Genomic DNA, 25,514 nt, shown 5'->3' with positions numbered 1-25,514 from the left:
AAGGTAACTTACTTTATCTCCTCACCCATGTGAGATCCATTTTATAGATGAAGGAACTTAGCTAGGAAGAGGTGAAGCAGTGATTCGAACTAGAAACTTTTGCTCTTCCCATTTCATCTCTGCACGTGAGGATAGTTTCACTATCAGCTCCTCAGGTTGATACAATCCTTTCTTGATCTGGTCATTTGAAGCTTGATGCTTACATCACATCTACACTTAGAGGTTGTCTTTAGCATTGAACTCCATTTGCCATCTCTTTTTCATATGTAAGACATACATCGTATAAAACTTGCTTACTCTCAGTGGTAACTGGTGTGTGGGGTGACCTGGAATGACTGCCACCTGGACTCCTCTAGGGCACTGGCTCAATGTGAGGTCTGCAACCCGCAGCCAGGGACATGAGCACCACTAAGAACTTGGTAGAAATGCAGATGTTTAGGCCCCATCCCAGACCTAAGTGCCTGAGGGTGGGGCCCAAAAAGTCACTTTAAAATAAGCCCTTCACGTGATTCTGATGCACTCCAAAGTTTAAGCATATAAACTAAATGAATAAAAAGGATAGTTTTAAAAAGCCTTCTATGAATTCAATTAGAACTGTGTGGGTACATTTATATTTTTCAACACGGCTGACTGCGTAACCCATCAGCAGCGGTTGCCTGTGAAGATGCATGGGAAAGTATATGTATTAAGTAAGATGTTATTTCAAAAGGACACATCTATGGCTTTTCTTTTTTAATGGTTAGCTTCCTGAATAAATTATCACTATGTTACTGACTCAGAATAATATCAAAGTGTGTACTATTGAGTACAGGGTTGGGTATCTCTTGTAAGAGATAGCAGTGATTTTCAGTGGACAATTAAGGGAGTTAACACTTCACATTTTTTTCATGATAGTTTTATGTCACTTAGAATTTTTCACCAGTTTTTCCTTTTATGATTGTAGATAATTAAAGCCCCATATGCTTTGCAGGAGCAGCAGCAGCAGCAGCAGCACAGATTATGATGCAAATGGAATTGGTAAGAACAGCAGGTTTTGAAATGAGGTTGTAGACGGGCTGCTGAGACTGATTTTTGGACAGCATAAATGAAAGCAGTATTTTGATGGTATTTGGAGTTTAAAAATCCCTAGCCATGGATCCCACGCTGAGTCATTGGTACTTTGGGTAAACCAATTCCAACTCTATGTAAGCTAGCTTTCAGCCATGTGAAACTGTTAGGGCATCTCTTCCTGTCTCTGAACCACACCCCCGAGCCCTTCCAATCTCCAGCATATGCGTAAAGAAAAGTGCTCATCTTTCAGGATTCGTTTCCTGCCACTTGTCTCTGTGGAGCCCCTTCTGAGCTTTCATCCTCCTGTGGATCCATCACTCCTACTCCCATGCCCCAGCTACTCTGTGCGGACTTTCTTATAAGAGCTTGAGCACTTCAGATGCACATTTGTATGCACGCCTTTCCCATTTATTATGTTCCTTGAGGGCAGGGGCTTTGTATTTGAATTATTATTTTATTGCTCTCATTTTTACTTCAGCTTCTATCACAGTACTTTGTACATTATAATGCTAGTGTTTTTTATTGTTTCCAAGTATAATTAAAGCTGTTCTTTGGGAATGGGTATTGCCTCATACATGGATGATTATAAATGTCTGATTTGCCAAAGATGATTTTCTTTTTGGTTAGGATTTATGATCCCAAAGGGAAGGTTATTGTAGTTCATCAACCAATAAATGAAGCCACACGGGGATTTTGTGATCTGGGACAATGTGTCACTTTGCTTTGATCTTTGGGTAGAGCCTCTAAGAGGTACTCTCCTAGTGAAAACCTGGAACTGATACTGGGTGAAAAACTGAACTTCAACCACAGTATCCTAGTACTTCTGTGTGGTATGTGGGTGTTTACTTGGAACTCTCTGGGTTTGCTTCTTACTACACGAATCTCATTTTATTGATCTGACAAACCTATGAATTAGGTTTGAGACAGGAAGATTTATATTTTAAAGTTTTAGTATGTTGATGATAAGATTTTCATTGCTGTCTTTGGAAACTCTGTCACCTGAGATGAGACTGTTAGCTAGCTTTGTGAAGTCAGCCCACTGAATCTATAATTCAGAAATCTATAAATAGCTCCCTTCAAGTAGAACATTGGGAACATTTATTTATATCAGCAGGGAGGTAGAAATTATATTTTTCTGGAAGATACATGAATTTATTGATTGTTTTGTTTGATGGGTTGGTGATGCAAATCTTTAGTACTTTTTCCTCATTCAGACACATTTTCCCCCCAGAGATTCTGCTTATTTCCTTTTGGATCCTTTTATGTGGGAGCTGTAACTTAGGGTATTTATCTTTAAGTATAGAGAATTTCACCTGTACTCGCAGAAATTTGATTGTTTGTTACCCTTTTTAAACCAGGAAAGAGCTATTGGCTCTTGTGTCTTTGGAGCCCTTCACAAGGCTCTGTGTCTGGATTAACTGTTGACCCCATGTGATATACAGAGCATCTGGCGGCTGGGGTGGAATTCTCAGCTGTCTCTCTTTGTTATGTCCACAGAAGGAAATGTGAGTTTTGTCTTACTGCTCAGGCGATGGTACATTCCTTTTTTGGTTCATGGGACCCACCAATCTGATTGTGGGAGCATTTCCTACCATTCCTGTCATCTTCTGGAATTAAAGAAGGCCAGGGGTGATCTTCACCTACTGTCACTCATGAACACCATTTTCTTCTCAGTCACCTCTTGTGTTCCTAAATTCTACTTTGAGTAAAGTGTATTATTGCGTAGTTTGTCCTATCTTGTATGGTTTAGGGATCCTAGGCAGCATAATATTAAGAAGCTACAACCGTGGGTATTTTTTTATAGCCAGTATTGTTTCTCCACAAATCCTCATTTTCCAGATCCCTGTGAAATTTATTATATTCTTGCCACCATATACTCATGATTATGTGTTGCCCATATCTTACTAAGTCTCAGAATACAAAGTAATTCTTCTCCTTGACTATGAGACGGAGATGAGTGTTTTTAAAAATGGTGTACCGAGATTTCAGTTTTTCTGGTGAGTATGGAATGTTGATTTTTCATTTGCCATACCGTATATATAGTGTGCATTTGTATGCAGTAGAGGTTGGCGGAAATGCGTATTGTGTTCAAACGCTGATCTTAAGCCTCCGTTTATTCCATACCTGCTAGTACTTATCCACTATGCTATATGTCCTACCTACATTCATTTTTCTCATTTAATCATCTTAATGATCTCATGAGATAACTATTGTTTTCTACATTTTAAAGCCGAAGAAAGTGTCAGAGAACTTTTGTCACTTGCTGAGGTTATGCAGCTAGTAAGAAGAGAGTTAGAATTCAAACTAGACCTTTCTTCAGAAACCTAAGCTTTTAATGATGTCAGTGTATTTCTCCTCTGTGTCAGCTCTTAACCCTGCATGGTGCAGGTTGCCTAGGACTTGTAAATAAGGATGTTGGTGAGATTATTAAAGTCAGAAGGACACACTGAAAAGTGGAATTTGTTGGGAAGAAGGGGAACTATTTAGGGATAGACACTAGACCTTTGTGGTAACTGGTACAGTGGAGCATGGTGCTGTGGGGTCACTGGTTCTCAAACTTGAGCATGCATTTGGGTCACCAGGAAGGCTTATTAAAACCCAGATTGCTGGGCCACACCCCAGAGTTTCTGATTTACTAGGTTTGGGACAGGGGTGAAAAATTGCATTTCTGGTAAGTTCCCAGATGATCCAACACTTTGAGAACCCACGTAGAGAAAGTGTATGGGCTTAGGAGTCAAGTAGACATGGTTTTAAATTCCTGCCCTGCTGTGGGAGCCTTAGAGTCTTCATCTTAAAAGTTCTATAATATAGGGTAGTATGTATATTACAGGATTTTTCTTGAGCACTACATGTGATTTAAAAAGTGACAGCTATAGTTGGCAATTATTGAATGCTTACTAAACATCAGTTACGTTGAGAAGCATTTAACATATGTAATTTAATCTGCAGCAGTTAAGTATGTCATTCCTACATGTAAAAATCTTAATACATATCAGTTGCTCAGTTGATATTCCTGCCCACCTTTATCAGTAGGCCTTCTTAGGCCTGGAAATATGTAATATCCCTTAGAAAGATTTTCATAAAGTTGACTTATTTCTTTAAAAAATGTCGACACTTAAAAAGGAAAACTTAAAAAATGTATTTTTGTGAAATGGTTTTACTGGTAATACTAGATAAGAAAAGTGATAATATCTGAAATGATATAATTTTCTTCTGATTACTTTTATGGTTAAGTACTGTGGGTTGTTTGATACTCATGTAACTATTTGTTAGAAATTAGAAAGCTTAACCAGTTTTACGAAAAAGCTGGTTTACTGTTAATTGGATGGAATTTCTTCTCCTAAATTTCTGTATGACACCTTTTAGACAGTTTCTTTTGTAAGACTTATTTGCCATTTAGTTAAAAATTCTTCACCTATTATTAAGTAAAATCAAAAAGTAATCAATTTTATTACCATACTTTATTTGGCTCTGTTTGAGAAATAGTATGTTTTACTAGAAGAGATTAAAAGAGAGGTAGAGACATGGAAATTCGGAAATGTGGGATGTTTCTATTTACTTGGGAATGGATGGGAACATTTTCTTTGTGCCTAGTGTATGCTACGTACTTGGCATACCTTGTTAAAATACTTTAGTACTTACTTTATATCGTGGTAAGGGGATTAAATGGCAACCTTAATTTGTGTAAGACATTTAAAACAGTCCTGGCAAATAGTAAGCATTTGATGCAAGAGCCATTATTTCATGCATTTCGGATATGGGATTATAATGATTTCCATCCTCCTAGAGTTTACAATGTAGGAGTTCTTACAGGGAATTTGAGGTAGCTCCTAAAAGAATCAGCTGTTTTAAACACACAGCTGCTAACAAGGGAAGCTGATATTCTGAGTCATGTGATTTCAAAGCCTGTGGTCTTCCTCTGGTGCTACAGCCCCCAAAGCAGTGCTGTCCATTCAGTATTGGTACCTTCCCTTCTTAATCTTGTAGTTGACAGTGTCCCACTGACCAACTTTGAATGTCTCTTTTCTGTGGTCTCAGCATGTTGTACCCTGGGTTAGGAATGATATGTGACCAGAGGTGATTCAACTTGACCTGCTAGGCTCCCTGACTTAGGCATTGCTGGTGCAGAGATACCCATTGTGCAAACCTGATGGACTCATGGAATCAGAGGGGACCCTGATCTGCCTGTAGTAGGTGAGGCATAGTATGTATTAGATCAGGTAAGGAGGCCCTTCCTCTGAGGAAGGGGCCCAGGTTTCTACTTAGAAAAGAAAGGCATTGTCTTTCATGCTTTACTCTCTCACTCTAATCATCAGTGTGACAGATAAAGGGAGTGTGACAGATAAAGGGAGCAGCATGGCCAAGTAGTGAGACAGGTAGGAAGAGTGAACCTTGAACGTGTGTTCATGAATTCTCAGTGGCTTGGTATGCTTGTAGCAAAGTGTTTGAGGAGAGGCTCTGTGAGGGAGATAATGCTGGAGGGGTCAGCGAGGGCTAGGTTGTCGGGGGCTTTGTGTGCTATGTGTTGAAGGGACATGCTCAGGCATAGGGCTTTATCAGGAGAGTGGCTTGATCAGATTGTATTTTGGAGACTGTGCTTCCTAGTGTGTGGAGGCCAGCTTAGATGCCTGGAGTCCCAACTTAATTGATGACTTTGGAGAAAAAACAAGAGAACTGAGGGTAATAAATAACCAAGAAAACTAGGTGAGTAACTGTAAGATATAGATGAGAACAGAAGTCAAATCTTTAGATTTTAATGACAGAATGTCACCTTTTCAATCAGCAACCAAGTAGCTGAGTATAATCTTCAACCATCTGCTCTCTGAGAGAGGAGAGGGGAAGGAATGAGGAATGGGGAGCCAGAGAGATTGATTTTATCTAATCACTTCCAACTCTTGCATTACATTTTTATGGAGAATTAATAAAGGCTGGGTGCAGTGGCTTGTGCTTGTAATCGCAGCACTTTGGGAGGCTGAAGTGGGAGGAGAGCTTGAGCCCAGGAGTTCGGGACCAGCCTAGGTAATATGGTGAGACCCCCGTCTCTACAAAAAAAAAAAAAAAAAAAAAAAAAAAATTAGCCGGGCATGGTGGCGTAAATTTGTAGTCCCAGCTATTTGGGAGGCTGAGATGGGAGGATTGCTTGAGCCTGGAAGTTTGAAGCTGCAGTGAGCCATGGTCGTACCACTGTACTCCAGCCTGGGTGACAGGGCACAACACCCTGTCTCAAAAATAAATAAAAATAAAAATCCTTATGTGTCTGTGTTTTAGCCAAATATCTGGTCTTGTTAGCAAAAGAGAGAATGTCTCTTTAAGTATTGACCTAATTAATAATTCTACCAGTTCCAGAGAGTTGTGAAACACTTTTCAGAGGTGGAGACTCTCTCGCTGTCTCTCGCTCTCTCTCTTGCTGTCTCGCTCTCGCTCTCTCTCGCTCTGAATCGCTCTCTCTCTTTCTCCCTCCCTTTCCCCCTCTCCCTGCATCTCTCTCTTTCTCTCTTTTGCTCTCGCTCTCTGTGTGTGCGCGCACTTGTGTTTCAAAGCCAGTGGGAAAGCCAGCACCATCTGAACAATTTAGCTTTGCTTGACAAAAGTAGACTTGAGAGGGAGGATTGTACATTGAAACAAGAAAAACTTATACTCTTAAAATTTTTCAACACTCTCTTCCTTTTAAGAAATATTTCTCATTAAAGGAACCATACATTAAAGGATATCCAAACTTGAGTAGTTTAATTTCTTTTCTGTCTGAAATCCCCCTGTTAGAACAATCTCTAAAACTACTCCATAGACATAGAACTCGAGTAGATTTGTTGAGCGCCATCTGCTGGCTTTGTTTTAATGGACCAAATAGGTGGTGCCTGGACATCTTTAAGAATTATCCTGTATCTTAGTGTTGCAAAATTATGAAGCTGGAAGACAGTATGAATTTGGGCTGTGACTGCTAGTAGTATTTAAAATAATAATTTTGTATTGGCATTGAGAAAGGGGTATGCTTTTGGCAGGAATATACACATAATCTGATTAAAAAAGAAGAAGACAGGTTATAAGGATTTCATTGGCCAGTATCTTTATCTGCAAAAGATTAGCCTAGTTTAAATAAAAAGTAACCTTAAATGCCAAATAAAATCCTTTAATATTTTCTAACAGTGAAGTCAACCTAAGTCTATATCTGGAATGACTTTATGTAAAAGTCGATAAATTTCTTGGTGGATTTCTATTCATGTTGCTTGAGATTACTTTGAGGTATCTTTTAAGGAAAGATTTATAAAAATGGCTTTGTCGGCTAGTTTCAAGAATGCATTTTCTTTTGAGGGACGTGGATACTATCTTAGTATTTTCCAGCTGAGACAGATATAGGAAAAGCCCCTGGGTTAAATAAATAGGGGTGTAGCTGTTAGGTGCTCTTCTTGTCATTAGTCTTCTTGAGTTTTAGTTATAGTTTAAGTGACTTCTTAAGGACAACTGAGCTGAAAATTTACTCAGACCATTAGACTCTAGATCTTTTAATTAATTTCTCATCTAGTCATCTTAAGTATTTAAGATGAATTGTAGAAAGATTGTCAGGCCGGGCGTGGTGGCTCACACCTATAATCCCATCACTTTGGGAGACCGAGGAGGTGGGCGGATCACTTGAGGTCAGGAGTTCAAGACCAGCCTGGCCAACGTGGTGAAACTCCGTCTCTACTAATACAAAAAAATTAGCCAGGCACCTATAATCCCAGCCACTGGGAAGACTGAGGCAGGAGAATCACTTGAACTCATGAGGTAGAGGTTGCAGTGAGCTGAGATTGTGCCATTGCACTCCAACCTGGGCAACAGAGTGGGATTCCATCTCAAAAACAACAAAAAAAGAAAGATTGTTTACAGAAAGAGAGTTCAGAGAGGAATTCTTGCATTCATTTGGCCAACATTTATTGAGCACCTGAAACAACAGGACACACCTTTAGGCAGTGATGTAGCATTAAATAAAACAAATAGGTTCCCACCTCTCAGGAAGCTTACATAACAGTTGGGAGGAAAGGGGAACTCAGATAAATACATAAATATATACTCTTAGAATTGTATATATACATACAGGTATACTATATACTGTATTGTATTAAATAGACATACATGAATAAATATGTGTCAGATAGTAAATGATGCTATGGAAAAAATAAAGCAGGACAAGATAAATAAGGAGAGTTGGGGTAGGAGAGCTCATACTTCATTTAGGATGGTCAGGGATGACCTCACTGCTCAGGGGACATATGAAGACTAATGATCATTAGTGTTATATAAAACAGTTGTTTGTGATCGTCTTCCCTGACCGTCACCAACCACGTACAGAAAGCACATGGGACAGAGGTGTTATTAATCCTTTCATGGGCCCCATTGGTCTAGAGTATAAAGGCTTATCCTTGGCACTCTTTTATGCCCATGTTCCCTATGCTGAAGCCATGGCCCGTTAGTCCTTGAATACGCCGTGTTTGTTCAGTTCTGTGCCTTCGTACATCCTCTCCCCTTCTTGGAGTGACTTTATCTCTTGTCTTCCTAGTCAGCTCCTACGTGGTTTTTGAAATTCATAAATTTTACTTTCTCTGGGTAGCCTTTGTAGTCTCTGGCAAATTTTCTTCCTTCTCTTTCTTTCTCTTCTGTTAGGCCATAACACTTTTGAAATGTTTCTATTTATAGCACCTGTTATATCACTGTAATTGTATGTTGGCATGAGTTTCTTCTACTAAATCGGGTTCTTAATCTGGTTTTTTTTGATGTCTTGGGTGTGTGAACCTCTGGAAAACTGTATTAAAAGGTTATGTTAGACTAGTGGTTGGCAAGCTACAGCCTGTGAGCCAAATCTGGCCTACTGCCTGTTTTTGTAAAGAAAGTTTTGTTGAAACATAGTCACTCCCATTTCTTTATGTATTGTCTATGGCTCCTTTTGTGCTCCAAAAAAAAAAGAAAAGAAAAAAAGAAAAAACGGAGTAGTTGCAGTAATAACCATATTTCCCACAAAGCTGAAAATATTTACCATCTGAGTCTTTACAGATTAAGTTTGCCAATCTTGATGTTAGATGAAATGGGAATTGAAAAGGAAACATTTTGTGTTGTATGGCACGAAGCTGATTGCCTTTTCCTTGTGTCTAGAAACCACAGCAAAGACAGAACAAGTCAAACCGAACTTCTAAGCTTCTCTTTGCCCCAAGACAGAGGGCATGCCATTCTTTTAGTCAACCAATTTGGATGTCACCAACACCTGATGACAGGTAGTGGTCGTGTGGCCAAGAATGCGAGCTTCTGGGGACTGATCAACTTGCTTCCTTTAGAACTGACATCCCCAAAGTGGCGGCAAGTGGGAGTAGGGTATGATGGCAGCAGCACCTAATCACCCCCCTCCACCCCCACACGTCAGACTGGTGGTGCTCCCTGGGCAACAGGTGGGCACCTGCTGTTGGAAAAGTTTTCAGTGTTCTTCTTCTGAGACTTGGCCATGAGTGCATGGCAGGAATGGGGGCCATGGATCCTGGCAAGGATATATTCCTAAACTGTCCTTGAGGGTGTAGGTCCCTCCTCCTTTTCTCTGTGGCATTTTGCTTTGTCCATTTGATGTCCTGTCTTTACAGATGGGTTTCAGCAAGATGTTCTCAAAGCATTTCAAGCAGGAATGAGCTATGAGTAATATTGATGGAGCCTCTGTTTTCCTCAGGCACTTTGTGTAATTTTTTTTTAAGATAGGGTCTCACTCTGTCACCCAGGCTGGGGAGCAGTGGCACAGTCTTGGCTTATTGCAGCCTTGGCTTTCTGGGCTCCAGCAGTCCTTCTACCTCAGCTTCCTGGGTAGCTGGGATATAGGCATGCACCACCGTGTCTGACTAATTTTTGTATTTTTTGTCGAGATGGGGTTTTGCCATGTTGCCTAGGCTGGTCTTGAACTCCTCAGTTCAAGCAGTCCACCTGCCTCGGCCTCCCAAAGTGCTGGGATTACGTGCCTGGCCTTGTGTAGATTTTTTTAAAGGCAAGGGGTTGAAGTGGGGAATTCCAGCCCTCTGACAGAGGTGGTGGTACTGCTGGCTCTTTAGTTGAGTCCTCTGTCATATTTCATCTGGACCACTCTTGATGCTTCCTAAGTTCTTTCTGTTTCTGTAGTTTCCTTGCTCTGTCCTGTTCTCCACAGAGGAACCACAGTAATCCTTTGAAACATGAATCATGAATCATGTCACTCTTCTTTTCAAAACCCTCCAGTGGTTTAGCATCACACTAAAAAAGAAAAAGAAAAAATCCATATTCCAACCTCGCCTTCCACCCAGTGTTTATTCATTTGCTCCTCCAGACTGACTTTGCTATTTTTTGAACACGCTGAGTTTTTACTTGCCTTGAACTCAATATATTCCCTTTGCCTTGACTGCTTTCTTTGTCTTCCCTTAATTTGCTTCACTCAGGTTTCAGCTCAAATTTGGCTTCCTTGGAGGAGCTTTCCCCGACCACCCTGTTGGGAAAAGTATCCTGTCATCCGTATTTCAGACAAACTTTAATCCCTTTATGCTGTCTTACCCTTTCTAATAGAACTTTCTCTCTAATGTTACTTTCTATAATTTGTCTTACCTGCTAAAATGCAAGCTCCATGAGGGCAAGGGGCCTTGTCTTTCATGTTTGAGGCCTAGTTCTTAATAGTGTCTGACACATATTACAGTAAGTTTTGTAATGAATGAATTCATTTTGCTGACAAAATAAATGAGCTTCAAGTGGTTCTTATCAGGGGTCTGTAGCTATTAAGTGATCCTGATTCTGTTTCCCAGCCTCCCTTTTTATACTTCACTACCATGTGTGGTGGTTGATACCTTGTTATCGAGTAGCATGTTGCATTTAAGAAATAGTGAGTGCTAAATAATATTAAAGAGTTTTGTGCATATGCTTACTTTATAATGGTATTAATTTCCCAGAGAAACGAAGCTACTCTGAGAACCATTCATGCTACTTTGAGGTAATACTAAAGGACCAACAGAACGGGATAGCTCTGTTCGTGATTAAGGTTTTTAGATTTTTTTCTTCTGGTAGGATTTCTGTTTTCTAGCTTGATGGCAATAACATCATATATTTATGTTCTCATCTTAAGGAGCCTTGGGGTCCTACTTTGTTGTAACCGTGCCTTATGAATTTGTCTGTCATTTTCTAGAGCACTCCACTAAATTAGGCTGCACAAATATAACTCATTTATCCTATAATTAAACTTTGTGATATTCTCCTTTTGAATGAATTCTGACATAAGGAATGCCAAGGAATAGCACTTCGGGGTATTCACAAAGTTAGAAATACAAGGTTTGTGTTTCTTTGGGGTTTGCTAATTTTATAAGCGCCATTATATCCAGTATTTAGAAACTCTCAGGTCTGACAGCTGAATGGTTTTGGATTTAGTTTGTAGCCTCTGTCACCTCCCCTCACATGTCACCCCTGTCCACTGGTTGCAAATATCATTTCTTTCAAACAGAATTTGAAATCAGGTGAGAGAGAATCGGTATTCCTCAGGCTCCTTCCAGGTGACACAGTGTTTGACAAGACTGTGGGAGGCCTCCCTGCCCTGCGTTTTGCTCAGGCAGTCAAGGGCCTCCTCTAATCCCTGCAGTCCCTGGTCCTTGCTTCTCCTACTATGCTTTTTATACAGCTGCAATTGTTGCCTTATGTGTCTGTCTCCTTGAAGAGTCTGTGAGCCCCAACAGGGCAAGAACCGGCTTGTCTCCGTAGCCTTAGTGTGCCATAGTTCCTCACCTAAGTCTCCACCCCATTGTTGAAATGAAGGAAGGAAGGATGGGATAAGCAAGACAAACTTAGTATTTTTATTTGGAGCATTTTATGTTTTATTTTTTTAAAAAAAAGATGAAATACATTTTGTTCAACTCAGTACATCCTGATTTAGCACTTGCTGTATCAGGCCTTTTGAAGAGATATTGGGTGTACAAAGATGAACGAGATGCAGTCTGTGGCCCGGCTTCACTGTAATGGTGTAAGCTTTCAGAGAGTATGTGCCTGCTTGAGGTGATCTGTCTTGAGCTTTGAGCAGCACTGGGCTTAGACATTTCTCCGCAGAAGTCTTTTTGGTCATATTCTTCAGGGTAGAGTTTGGGCGTTCATCTCCCTGTACCTAGAGAAGTCAGTATATGTACTAATATAGCATTTATTATGTTAGTAATAAATGTATAATTATATTAGTAATACATTTTATTGCTAGTATACAATTATTGAAGTAATAAAGTAAAATATATTAAAGGAAATGTTTAAAGGAACAAAGTATTTTCAGATATTTTAAGTCTCATTTACCTATCAATATTGTTTCATATAATGTTTGTATTTTAAAAAATGATCCCAGCAATGGATGGCAATTCTGTATTTGCTAGCAGTAAGTCATTTGAAAATCCTTTAATTAATGCAGGCTAGCTTTCCACCTAATTATCACAGATGAACAATTATATCTTGTCAAGATTGTATCATCCTGAAAGACTTTTGTAGTTACCAAGGGTATTATTAACAATAGATGGTTAAAATAAAGAGAACTCTGAAATATTTTAAATGGTGTGAAATTGAGTGTATTGTGAATCTGGGAAGTGATCATTATTTTAGTTTAGCAAATGAAATGAGCTTTCTGAAAGATTTGAAATGGGAAACAAGTATTTTAAGTTTTGGCTGCAGAGTGCTCACTTGTGGCTGCCATTAATAGATATGGCAAATCCCATCTTTTTAGGTGGCACTTGAGTTTGGGTTCCTCTTGGGTCCATAGGGCCATTTCTGAGTTCAGGGCACTGGAATAGATAGATGAAAGATATGTTACGAAAAAACCCATGGAAGGCTAGAGAAAAAAAAAATTTCTGAGTTTGTTGATTTTCTTCAGACACCTGTCTTCCATTGTTTGTTCTGAGGAGTTCTTTTTAAAAAGTCACTCCTTTACATGCTGCAAGTCTTTTATATTCTTGCCTCTTTTGGCTTTGTTGATCCTTTGTTCTCTGATTTCTGCTCTTCTCCAACTGGCCCTTCCTTGTTTGGCCTGTTTCTCTGGATCCATTTCTTCTTACTGCCCTCCCTTACTGGAACACCAGGGTCTAGTCATTGGCTCTCTATTACCACAAACTCATCTACAGTCAAGGTTTTAGTTCTTAACTTAGTGCAGGTTGACTCTCAGATCTGAGTGGCCAGGCTAGCCCTTTTTTGACAGCTTGCCCTGTTACTTACCTGTTGGATATAGAATAAGTACAAATATCTATCTTGTCTACCCTGCTGATACATGAAACTTAAGATTCAAAGCCTCATCATCTTATCACAGATTATTCCCACAAGCCACTAGTTTTCCTTAGAGATACCCCTTTTTCCTCTTAATTCTGCTTCATGCTTACTATCTTCTAGTCCCATCCATTCGGTTGTCATATTTCATCAAATTATTATTATTATTAATTTGAGAGACAGGGTCTTGCCCTGTCCCAGGCTGGAGTGCAGTGGTGTGATCATAGCTCCCTCAGTCTGCATCTCCTGGCTCAAGAGATCCTCCCACCTTTGCCTCCCCAGGTGCTGGGAGTACAGGCATGAGCCACCGTGCCTGGCCCAAATTACTTTTAACAACTTTTTTCCTCACATTTATCATTTTTTTAGATTGTCTTGCTACCGTGGCAGTTAAGCACTGTTTACTTTCTCACATTGTGTTTTTGTATTATTTTCCCCAAATGGTTTCTTTGTCTCTATTATTTTTCCTTCTTAGGATATGACTGTGAGAGAAATCTTTCTGGAATATTTGCTGCCTTTAACACCCCCGACTCCCCATTTTTCTTTCAATATATACCACATAAGACTGTGTCTTTTTTTTCCCCTCGCCTACACAGGTTCAAGTATGAATCTTTTGGCTTGCCATTAATATTCGGCATAAGCTGATCTCTGCCATCTTTATTCACTCAGTTATGGAACAACTTCCTACTGCTACATAGGCCTTGTGTGAAGTTTCAAAAGACAGTTCTTGCTTTCCATAAGCCTCAGGTGGTAAAGAGAAACATGGACAGTGCAGTGCACACAATTATACATCTCTCTGACTTTGTCGCACTTGTTTGGGCCCAAGCAGCCATTGTGTCTGGGTTTGGATTTACCCTGGGCATAAGCAGACCTCCTGCTTCTCCTCCCTTCCCCACCTCCAGACTCTTCCATCTTTCTTGTTCTCAGCACCCTCTTTCTCCTCTACCCTGTAGTCCTTCGATGCCTGCGACTTGCTTGCTATGTAACATGTTCCTTCTATCAACAATGACCTCTTCACACATATCTCTTTTTTCCCACACCTAACTCTGTCTCCTCCTCTTAACTTCAAGGTCGGGATATAGAGGAAGTACAGACTTAGGAATCCTGCTTGGATTTGAATCCCCACTTGACCCTTCTAGCTTTTTAAAAGGCAAGGTTTAAAAAATACTCTCTGCAACAGCTTTCTCATCTCTTAAGTGGAGATAAAGATACCTTGCAGTATTTGCAAAGCACCTCGGTCAGCCATGGACAAGCTCCATGCTCTCAGTGTGAGGCTGAAGGAACTTCTACATTTGCTGTTAATGACAGAGCTTTCTCCACATCTGTATTGATAGGGCTTCCCACAACCCCAGCCCTTAATTTATTTCAAAATCTTTTTACAGTTTTTTGTGGGAAGCCTTGGAGGTTTTACAAGTTTTTATTTTTATGTTTTTAAAACTTTTAATGTGGAAATAATTCCAAAATATTAAAAATATTAAAAAATAATTTTATAAAAAGTTTTCCAAAAGTAATACAAAGGATACTCATATATTCTTTACTCAGGACAACACCTGTTGTTAACATCTTACGCCATTTGCTGTATCATTTTCACTCTAGCTATTTACCTGTAGGCCGACAATTTTTTTCCTTAATTATCTGTCAGTAAGTTACGTGTATCCTGGCTGTTTATTTCTAAAATGCTTCAGTATGTATTTCCTAAAATAGGGATATTCTCCTTTGTAATCACAGCAGGATAGATACTGCTCTTTGTCATGTCTCTTAGCCTTCTTTAATCTGGAACACGTCCACACCTTTCTTTATCTTTTATCTTTTCCAGTTTTGAAGAATACAGTGCCTCTCCTCTCTCTTAATAGACTTTCTCATTGTCCGACGTTTCCTTGTGATTAGGTTGAGGGCTTGCACGCTTGGTCAGAGCACTGCATAGGTAACCTTGTGTCTTTCTCAGTGTGTGACTCTGGAGACACATCTGTCATCTGTCTTTATTGAGATCTTTATTTTGATTTACCTGTTCAGTGTATTGGCGGATTTCACTGAATGAATACTACTTCTTTTTTCTCTCTTTTAACTAATAAGCAATCTATGGGGAGACACTTAAAAGACTGTGTAATATGTATGCTGTTCCTCGTCAGAATCTCCCTCTGGATTGAGCATTCATTGATAACTTTTTGCCAGAGTGAATCTTTACCATGTTTGTGCAGTGATAATTTTACTATTCCAGCAATCTCCCCTCTTTTAGCAGTCGAACCCTGTCATTCTTCGATACTCATAGAAACTCCCTTCTCTGCTATATAATTTATCTATTGTTATTAATATGGACTCATGACTTCCTATTTGTTAAAAAATTGTTTATAATTTATTGCTGTTCTTGATTGTTTAGTCTTTAAATTGTCCCAGGTTTGTACAGAGGAAGCCACTGGAGTCTGGCTTCTGTGTCCTTAAGACATGGCCCAATTTTTTTTTTTTTTTTTGAGCACTTCATTGTTTTCTGTCAAAACAAGATGTTACAGTCTGACCCAGGCCTGGAATCAGCCAAGTCTCTGAAGGGACTCAGTTCTTTTTAGTGGAGAACGGTATTAGCGACCAATATCTGTGCACTAGATAATGTTCATTGCTGCTGAGTGTTCCTCTGTTGTGTGAGCCTTTAATGAAATTGAACACTGGCTACCATGAGTTGCCAAGTTAAAATGCCATGACTTTGCCTTTTAGCCTATGGAAAAGTTGTAGCTACCTGTCGGTGTTTGTTTTAGCAAAGTAACTGGGCAAAGTTTTATCAATTGCCTATCAATTGTGTTTAAAGGAGAGAATGAAGATAGTTATGTAAATACAAGCAGTGTTGGTTAATGAGATTTTGAGGGTTTTTTGCTTTTTTTTTTTTTTTGGTACTGTAATAATTGCTACCTAATGGAAAGGTAATACCCTGTAATAACACTCAGTTTTTACTTAGTTTATTTAACTCCTTTGTTTCACTTTTCCCAAATTTGCAGTGGATATAAATCCTGTCATTTTGTCAGACTGGGAAATAAATTTGGGAAGACCTGTGAAACTTTTATGATTCTGGATTGAAAGGTAGTTTTTGTTATAATTTCACAATTCTTGGAGCCTACAAGAATGTCTTTACATAAAATATGTGACTGCAAGATATAAAAAATAAACTCAGAAATCTACATTTTATACCTTTTAACTTCCAATATTTGATTATAAATTATTTGAGTAGATATTTCTTGGAAACTTTATTCTGAAATAATTTCAAGTTTATAGAAAAGCTGTAAGAATAGAACAGATATTACATCTTATAAACCTTAAGCCCCTATTTTCCAACTGTTAACATTTTGCCATATTTACTTAATCATTCTGTCTGTTATCATTTCTTTCCTGAACCATTGGAGAGTAAATTTTAGGTATTACATCCTTTTACCCCAAATGCGTTGTTGTGTAGTTTCTAAGAACAAAGGTGTTCTTCCATAACCACAGCATGATACCAAAACCAGGAATTTCATTCAGATTTTGCCATTGTCCCAATAATATCCTTAATAGCAGCATGTTTTTATTCAGGATTCACTCCAAAATCATGTATTGTGTTTAGTTGGCAAATCTTTTTAGTCTTCTTTCATCTGGAACAGGACCTCAATCTTTGTCTTTTGTTAGTGACATTTTCTGAAGAGTTACAGGCCATTTTTTACATAGATGCCCCTTCAATTTAAGTTTGTCTGATGTTTTCTTATGACTAGATTGAAGTTATGCATTTTTGTTAGGAACGTTATAAGTGATGCCGTGTCCTTAGTGCGTGCTATGTGAAATGTGATGTTAGCGTATTTCTCTATGGTTATTTTTACTTTTTTTTTTTGTTTTTAATCACTTGATACAGGTGTTACCTGCCAAAGTTCTGCTTTCCCCTTTGTTATTTATAAGCGGTAAGTGAGCATTTCTCCAACATCTTTGTTGCGTTTTTAGCAACTTCCTTAACATTTTAAACATCTTTTCTGTTTTCCAGTTTTTAACAACAAAGATGTTAAAAATCGGAGAACTCAGAAAAGCACATGGTGTATTAAAATTCCGTCTAGGAATAACTGCCATTAAAGTTTTGGTGTCTCCCTTTCTGTCTTTTCAAGTGCAACTTACTAGTCTGGACAAAGCAGGTTTCTCAGTGAATAAAACATGCTCTAATGGGGTGCACATCCTGGTACATTATAATAGTAGTCATTTATTGAATATTATGTGCCAGACACTTGATATGGGTGCTTTCCTTTTATCAATCACCTAATTCTTCAAAACGACCTTATGAGATAAGGTTGATAATTCTTGTCCTCCCTTACGGCATAAGGAAGTTAAACAACATACCCCAAGTTAAACAGATATAAAGCGATATACCATACTGTGATAAAGACACAGGCAGGTTGGTGTCAATGATCATATTCTTAATCACGGTGATACACTAACAAGTTATAAACTAACAAGTTAACTCAAGGCGGTGATAATACTGAACTGCTGTGAGTAGAACTATGACAACACTGTTACCTATAATCTGTGATGGTTTGTACTTGACTAGCGTTTTGTCTTATAGCAAGACCTCCATTCTTTCTGTACGTGATGATGTCTCTTAAATGGGCCTGCCGTGGCCTTCCTTGGTCCTCCCTGTGGAAATTCTCCCCCTTTGCCCTCTCCTTCCCTTCTGCTGACCTGTTCTCAGTGGTGTGCTGGTTAAAAAGAAAAACAGAAAGCCCTGATTTATAGCATTTGCCAATTTCAGTGGTGTAAATACTCCCATAATGGTTGATTTCAGGCTATCCAGGGCATATTACGAATACAGATTTGACAAGAGATATGAGTTGTGAAGACATGCAGCAGCACACCATTATGTGGAATTTCTGCTGTCTGGATACAATAGATAGAAACCTCCAGAGCATAAAGTATAGTATGTTGTGGTAAATAATTAAAAAGTGATAAGTTTTGAATATTTATGACATTTGTTTTTAATGCAATTTACTTAATTATAAGCCAATATAATGTAATTTTTAATAATGGCTATGTTTAACAGAATTCCTTGCAGAATTCCTGAAAATTTAATAATGAGCACTCATGAGTCTACATAAGCCAACTCCAGTATACCACTGACTTTGCTGCTGACTGGGCCCACCTTTGAAAATCTATGGCTGACACTTTCTTACTATCTAAGATGACATTGATGTCATCCTGTCTTTCACCCTTCCTCCTACAGGTCTTTCTATCTCATTCTCCTAATCCGTATCTACCACCTTCTCTGTCCAAAGCCCTTTTTTGTCCATTCATCCCTGCATTGTAATTTGCCTCTTCCCATCCCCCAAATACCTTTCCCTTTCCCATCTCACTTCTTTTTTTTTTTTTTTAATCAAGTTACTTTTCCCAGTTAAAGGAAAGCCTCAGACCACTAGTATCTTGGGACATGGAGCATCTCCCAGCAAGATGTTGGGTCTCATGAGGAGAGGAAATCTTTTGTCTAGAAAAGGAAAATATATTCTTAGAATTCCAGGGTAGCAATCTAAGTGAAAAAAAATTTTTTAAACTTAATATATAAAGGAAGTTACAGTGCCATTATTATAGTATGTAGCTACTCTAAGAATTACTTTAGGATGGGGAAAAGTGAGACCATGGCTACCATTTAAAATCACATTGTAAAGTAACTCTTTTATAAAAACCTGTTTTTATTTGCAAATAAGTGGTTGATAGTGGTATTTTATATCACAGTTTATTTATATAGGGGTGGGGGGGGCTAACCTATATTTACAGAATAAGGGCTAGTATAGATGTCTTTTCCATTAGTTTTTATGTCATCTGTTAGCAAAACTAATCAGGACCCTGAAAAAATTGTCAGTTTCGGGGAGACATTTCTCACTAATGATGAAACATGGAAAATATCTGTGTAAGGGGATCACACTGTTTCTTAAGTTCAGATTATTGGAAGAGAGTGGTGACGTAGGTGTGTACTCTTCCTGAGGTTGTGTCAAACTAAAATGATAATTGAGAATGTCTTGAAAATTACCCTTGTTAATATTTTATTTTGTTTAGAAACATGGCAGACTTGTTCACTGTGTAGCCAGACTGATGTATCTATTTATTCTGTAGACTGGTCTTTCCCAGGGACAGCAGAGTAATTTATTAATACTAGGATATTCTTTAAAGATGGTAGGATTAAAGCATCGCAACAAAAATTGTTACCTAGATCTGTTTTTCCTTGTTATTTTTTCATCACCATTCTACTCATTTAATCTTTCAAAGCCATCTCAAGTAATAGTAGGTACCTGGTTCTGCTGGAGTAAAATGGGAGTTAGTGGCTGAAATGCAGTTTGTTATTTGCTCTCAGTGACTTTATCAGTGTGCAGAGAATACTCCTTCAAGGAAAACAGGTATTTTTGATTCCAGGTGCCTTTGGAATCTAAATTTCAAGAGGCTTTGAAATGAATGGAGCTTTTGTGTTCTCTTCTATTGAATTTTTTTTGTCATGAGGTAGTGTGACTTAATATTAAAAACAGAAACAAAAACAAAAAAAACTACAGACCAGGAGCAGTGGCTCATGCCTATAATCTCAACATTTTTGGCAGGCCTTGAGGATCACTTGAGTTCAGGAGTTTGAGACCATCCTGGGCAACATATGGATACCTGATCTCTATAGAAAATTTAAAAAGCAGCCCAAAGCGGTGGCGCATGCCTGTGGTCTCAGCTACTTGGGAGGCAGCAGGGGGAGGATCACTTGAGTCCTGGAACTGGAGGCTGCTGTGAGCCCTGATTGTGCTTGGCACTCCAGCCTGAGCAACTAAGTGAGACCCTGTCTCAAACAACAACCAAAACCCTAACTATTAAATATAGGTAATACCATTCAGGACATAGGCATGGGCAAGGACTTCATGTCTAAAACACCAGAAGCAATGGCAACAAAAGCCAACATTGACAGATGGGATCTAATTAAACTAAAGAGCTTCTGCACAGCAAAAGAATCTACCATCAGTGAACAGGCAACCTACAGAATGGGAGAAAATTTTTGCAATCTACTCATCTGACAAAGGGCTAATATCCAGAACCTACAAAGAACTCAAACAAATTTACAAGAAAAAAACAAATAACCCCATCAAAAAGTGGGCAAAGGATGTGAACAGACATTTCTCAAATGAAGACATGCACACAGCCAATAGATACATGAAAAAATGCTCGTCATCACTGGCCATCAGAGAAATGCAAATCAAAACGACAATGAGATACCATCTCACACCAGTTAGAATGGCAATCATTAAAAAGTCAGGAAACAACAGGTACTGGAGAGGATGTGGAGAAATAGGAACACTTTTACACTGTTGGTGGGATTGTAAACTGGTTCAACCATTGTGGAAAACAGTATGGCGATTCCTCAAGAATCTAGAACTAGAAATACCATATGACCCAGCCATCCCATTACTGGGTGTATACCCAAAGGATTATAAATCATGCTGCTATAAAGACACATGCACACGTATGTTTATTGCGCACTATTCACAATAGCAAAGACTTGGAATCAACCCAAATGTTCATCAGTGACGGACTAGATTAAGAAAATGTGGCACATATACACCATGGAATACTATGCAGCCATAAAAAAGGATGAGTTCATGTTCTTCATAGGGACATGGATGCAGCTGGAAACCATCATTCTCAGCAAACTATCGCGAGAACAGAAAACCAAACACCACATGTTCTCACTCATAGGTGGGAACTGAACAATGAGATCACTTGGACTCTGGAAGGGGAACATCACACACCAGGGCCTATTATAGGGAGGAGGGAGAGGGGAGGGATGGCATTGGGAGTTATACCTGATGTAAATGATGAGTTGATGGGTGCTGACGAGTTGATTGGTGCAGCACACCAACATGGCACAAGTATACATATGTAACAAACCTGCACGTTGTGCACATGTACCCTAAAACTTAAAGTATAATAAAAAAAATATATATATATATGAAAGCAGTTTAAAACTTACTTGTAAAAAGAGGTTCATATTGAAAGCATTGCTAAAAGGATTTCATCTGCTTATAATTAGCCACCTCCTCTGTCCCCGAAGGAAGGCCCAGACATCACTAGTATCTTGGGGCACAGAGAGTCTCCCAGCAAGATGTTGGGTCTCATGTGAGGATGAAATTCTTGATTGTGAAAAGGAAGATATACTCTTAGAATACCAGGTTAGAAATCAAAGTGAATTTTTTTTTCCCCCCTGTAAAAGTCCAGATAGTAAATAATTTAGGCTGTGGGCTAAGTTCTCATGTAATCATTACCTTCTATGGCCCATTGTAGTGCAAAACTGGCCGTGAATGGTGGGTAAATGAATGGTCTGAGTTCAATTAAACCTTTATTTGTTGACAGTGAATTTGAATTTTATGTAATTTTCACATTAAAAGGATTAAAAGGCCTTTTTTTGTCCCTAACCCTAACCCCCACCCCCACCCCCACCCCCGCAAAATGTAAAACGGGATGGTGAGAGGCTGGAATTGACGTGTGGGTCATAGTTTGTGAAACTATGCTGCAAAGGATGGAACTTTTCATTTGTACTTTTTTCAGGCTATGAGGATATTTCAGTACCTTGAGAAATAGACTCTTCTCATACACGCTGCAAACATCTTCTTAACTGGTTGCATCATGCCAAAGGAGATTACACATATTACCAGGCTAAGCTTTTCAAAAATGTTTCCGAGAGAGTCTTATAAACAAGACAAAAGTCTAATTCTGGGTAGTAACTGAAGTCAGTGATAATTCTGTTTTACCAGCCGTGATATTCCTTGGATTAGGATACTGTTGAATGCTCCACTGTGATAGTCATAGTAGTAGTCATGGACCCGCTGGAGCATATTTTGTTAATAGACCTGGTTCCTAGGTTTGACTTGATGGTTGTTGCTTTTTAGTGTTTAGTAAAAAACTACCTTCTGCTCAGTTATACTGCTGGGCTTAGTAAATTGTGACCACAGGGTGGTATGGTTCTCTTGTTGGTGTTAATTGTTGCTAAAATTGAAAGGAAAAATCTTCTGTACGTAATGAGAATTTACTCCTCTAATTATGATGCTAAAATGGTCCGGCCTTCTCTAAATTGATTTTTCTGTAGTGCATTATTAAGATTTATATAGTATTACATCTCAGTGCTTTAAACCTTGATGCTTTGTAATCTTTTGTTATGGTTACAACAGGAATTGTATAGTTTGTAATTGCGAGAATGCTAATAATTAGGACAGCATTTCATAGAATATATTTAGCCACTGGTCTTGATTTAAAAAAAAAAACTATATATAAAAACTACTAAAGAGTATTTACAGCTGGCTACGGTGGCTCACTCCTGTAATCCCAGCACTTTGGGAGGCTGAGGCGGGCAGATCGTCTGGGGTCAGGGTTCGAGACCAACCTGGCCAACATGGCAAAACCTTGTCTCTACTAAAAATACAAAAAAATTTAGCTGGGTGTGGTGGTGGGTGCTTGTAATCCCAGCTACTTGCAAGGCTGAGACACGAGGATCGCTTGAACCTAGGAGTTGGAGGTTGCAGTGAGCCGAGAGCATGCCACTGCACTCCAGCCTGGGCAACAACAGGGAAACTCCGTCTTACCAAAAAAAAAAAAAAAAAAAAAAAAAAAGCAACTGAAAGACAAAGATGTCTTACCTTCTAATAGTTACAAAGTCATAGACAAAGTTATCGGCCCAAGATTTTTTATCTGATTTTATGGGATTAATGTAGGGATAGATAAAGAAGAGCAGGAATGTCAGATGGTTAGGAAATACAAATTATTAGAAAAGCAGCCTCCTATTGAAATAGGTTAAAAATATTATAGACGGAGAGTTGAACATGTTCCAGGAGCTTTCCTATACAGTCATGTGCTGTTTAAACTATGGCGATATGTTCTGAGAACTATGGTATTAGGTGATTTTGTTCATTGTGCAAACATCATAGCGTATACTTACACAAACTTGGATGTTGTAGCCTGTTACGCACTTAGGCTGGAGCCCAAGCTCGTCTTCTTTGCATTCTCCCCTTTCCAGGCAAGCCTATTGCTGGAGAATGTATGGACTTGGTAATGATTTATGGGATATGGAATTTAGAGAATTATTGTCAACTGGAACACAGGAGTTAAGAAGCATTCTGAGTACAAGGATGTGATCATTTATTATACCCCCTCCATCCTCTCTGCCTTATTTTTGGATTTTCTTCTCTATCTCCCCCGCCCTTCCCCTTTTTAACCCATTCATCAAGTAAAGTTTTCCTTCATCTTATTGGTTAACTTATTTGTCTAATCACCTCCACTAAAATGTAAATTTAGAGAAGAGAGAGCGATCTTATTTTCAGGTTCATTCTGTATTGTGAATGCCTGGATAATTGCCTGGCACATAAGTGCTCAATCTTTATACCTGTTTCAGCTTACTAGAATGGGGGCATGGTTTAGACGGTATATTTGATTTTCCCTTAAATATGATGTTTGATAAAGATAGGCTGCGAAGAGGAACCTTACTAATGTAAACTTGCTATATTGTTTCCTTTCCTAGGGCGATTGTGTTGTTACAGTGCTGCTTGCTGAAGAGGACAAAGTTGAAGATGATGTAGTGTTTTACTTGGTATTTTCGGGTTCCACCCTCCGTCACTGTACAAGTACTCGGAAGGTCAGTTCTGATACATTGGAGACCATTGCTCCTGGTAAGTATTTGAATGGGATCCTTACTAGCTTTTCCTAGTTCTTAAACACTTTTATTCTATGTTTATTAGTATAGAGTAGTGACAGGAAGAGTGAAGTGTAGGCAGTGTAAAAAAATTTATTAGTTTATAAAGCAGTTTGAATATCTGGTCCTGCTGGTATTGGAGCAGATTGCCAGTTTTTTATTGCTGTGCCGTTTTATATGTATTATTGTTGTGTCGGCCACCTACCAAATTCTGTAAATTATAACTTATTTAAGAACTGGGATTATGACAGTTGAAAGCTGGTTTATCCTCCTACTTGGTAAAAATGATGTTGAAAATTCAAGGATTTAAAGATTCTGGAGAGTCTCTAGGTAGATTATTTCCAAATTTTTATGGACAGGAAATAAAAGAAGGCAGTCAGGATAGATACCGATTGCTTTTCTGAAGAGTATTAGGTATCCTTCCTTGTAACCCACAGCTCCAGTCATCTTGTTTCCTGTGATGTATATCACATCAGAAAGGCTTCTCTGGAACTTGAGGTCTGCTCTCTAGCAGGTGCCATCCAGTATCACCATTGCTGAACATTTATTATGTGTTGGTGGTGGGGAGAAACCGCTTCTTAACCTAGGTATAATTGATCAGTCCGTGACTCAGTTCTCATTAGGAAAGGAATTGAGGTAAGTTTTATAAACATAATACTTCCTATACTAGGAGCACTTTAGGGTTAAAGTTTGAGGACTGTGTGTTTGTATACCTGTGTGTGCATGTGTATCTAGAAAGGGCATATAAGTAGATACAAGGAGACTGCAAGCAGATAAAAGGGAAAAGGCAAATATAACAAGCATGGCCTGTGTCCTAACTGTGATCCTCAGTCACAGATCCCAACAAAGTCTGTTCTCTTGGTGGAGAGGGATGTACCTCAAAGCCCTTAAGCCTTTACTGGTAAGGTCCTTAAACCAGGATGGGCAGCAGGCAATTACTTTCCCAGAGTCGCTGAACTTGTATGACAGCCTGGAGCTCTAAGTTTGTACCAAATCCTTGAACACTGTCCTCAGCCTACCTTTCTGAGCTCTAGTTCACATTTCTTCCCTTGACTTTGATTCTAGTACCTCTTTATATATGTCTATATAAGTACCCTTGCCCTGCCTACCCAAACCAAGCAGAATGTATATTAGACTCTGCGCCTTTCCTCTAATTTGGTCCAAATCCTGGGAAATCATTCCTGACCCGTTTGCTTTGGCCCTGGAGTCCTACCTAGTACCTGGCTTTTCTTTCATTTTCTACGAATTGTCTCTCGGCTTAGCCACATTCCAGTATTTTCCATCATGCTTATGAGGTCTGATAACTCCCCCCTTCCCATTGGCCTGAACATTCTGCTTCCTACCTGAATTTAGTCAGGCAGCTGATATGAGGTGCCTCATCACAGCAGAGGTGACAAAAGGATTAGAGTCCCTGAAAGACCTTTTACCTCTGGAAGGCCAAATGGAGAGTAAGACAACACTTTTAACATATGAGCCTTTGATATGTGTGCAAGGGTATCAATGAGATCCTTAGTTGGTGTAGTAGAAACTC

General features: G+C 39.0%; 1 protein-coding gene across 12 annotated transcripts in view; it reads left to right on the top strand.

Annotated features, from left to right (window-relative positions):
• AKAP13 (A-kinase anchoring protein 13) overlaps positions 1-25,514 on the top strand; it is a 352,869-nt gene that overhangs the window by 110,964 nt on the left and 216,391 nt on the right. For all 12 annotated transcript variants that reach the window (XM_050797981.1, XM_050797976.1, XM_050797966.1 and 9 more), the window contains exon 3: positions 23,813-23,960. In XM_050797981.1, the coding sequence (XP_050653938.1) occupies positions 23,813-23,960 (148 nt within the window). The remainder of the gene's footprint in view (positions 1-23,812; positions 23,961-25,514) is intronic.

This window comes from Macaca thibetana, chromosome 7 (genome assembly GCF_024542745.1).
Source record: "Macaca thibetana thibetana isolate TM-01 chromosome 7, ASM2454274v1, whole genome shotgun sequence".
Taxonomy (NCBI): Eukaryota; Metazoa; Chordata; class Mammalia; order Primates; family Cercopithecidae; genus Macaca; species Macaca thibetana.
This window is presented reverse-complemented; position numbering and strand designations above follow the sequence as displayed.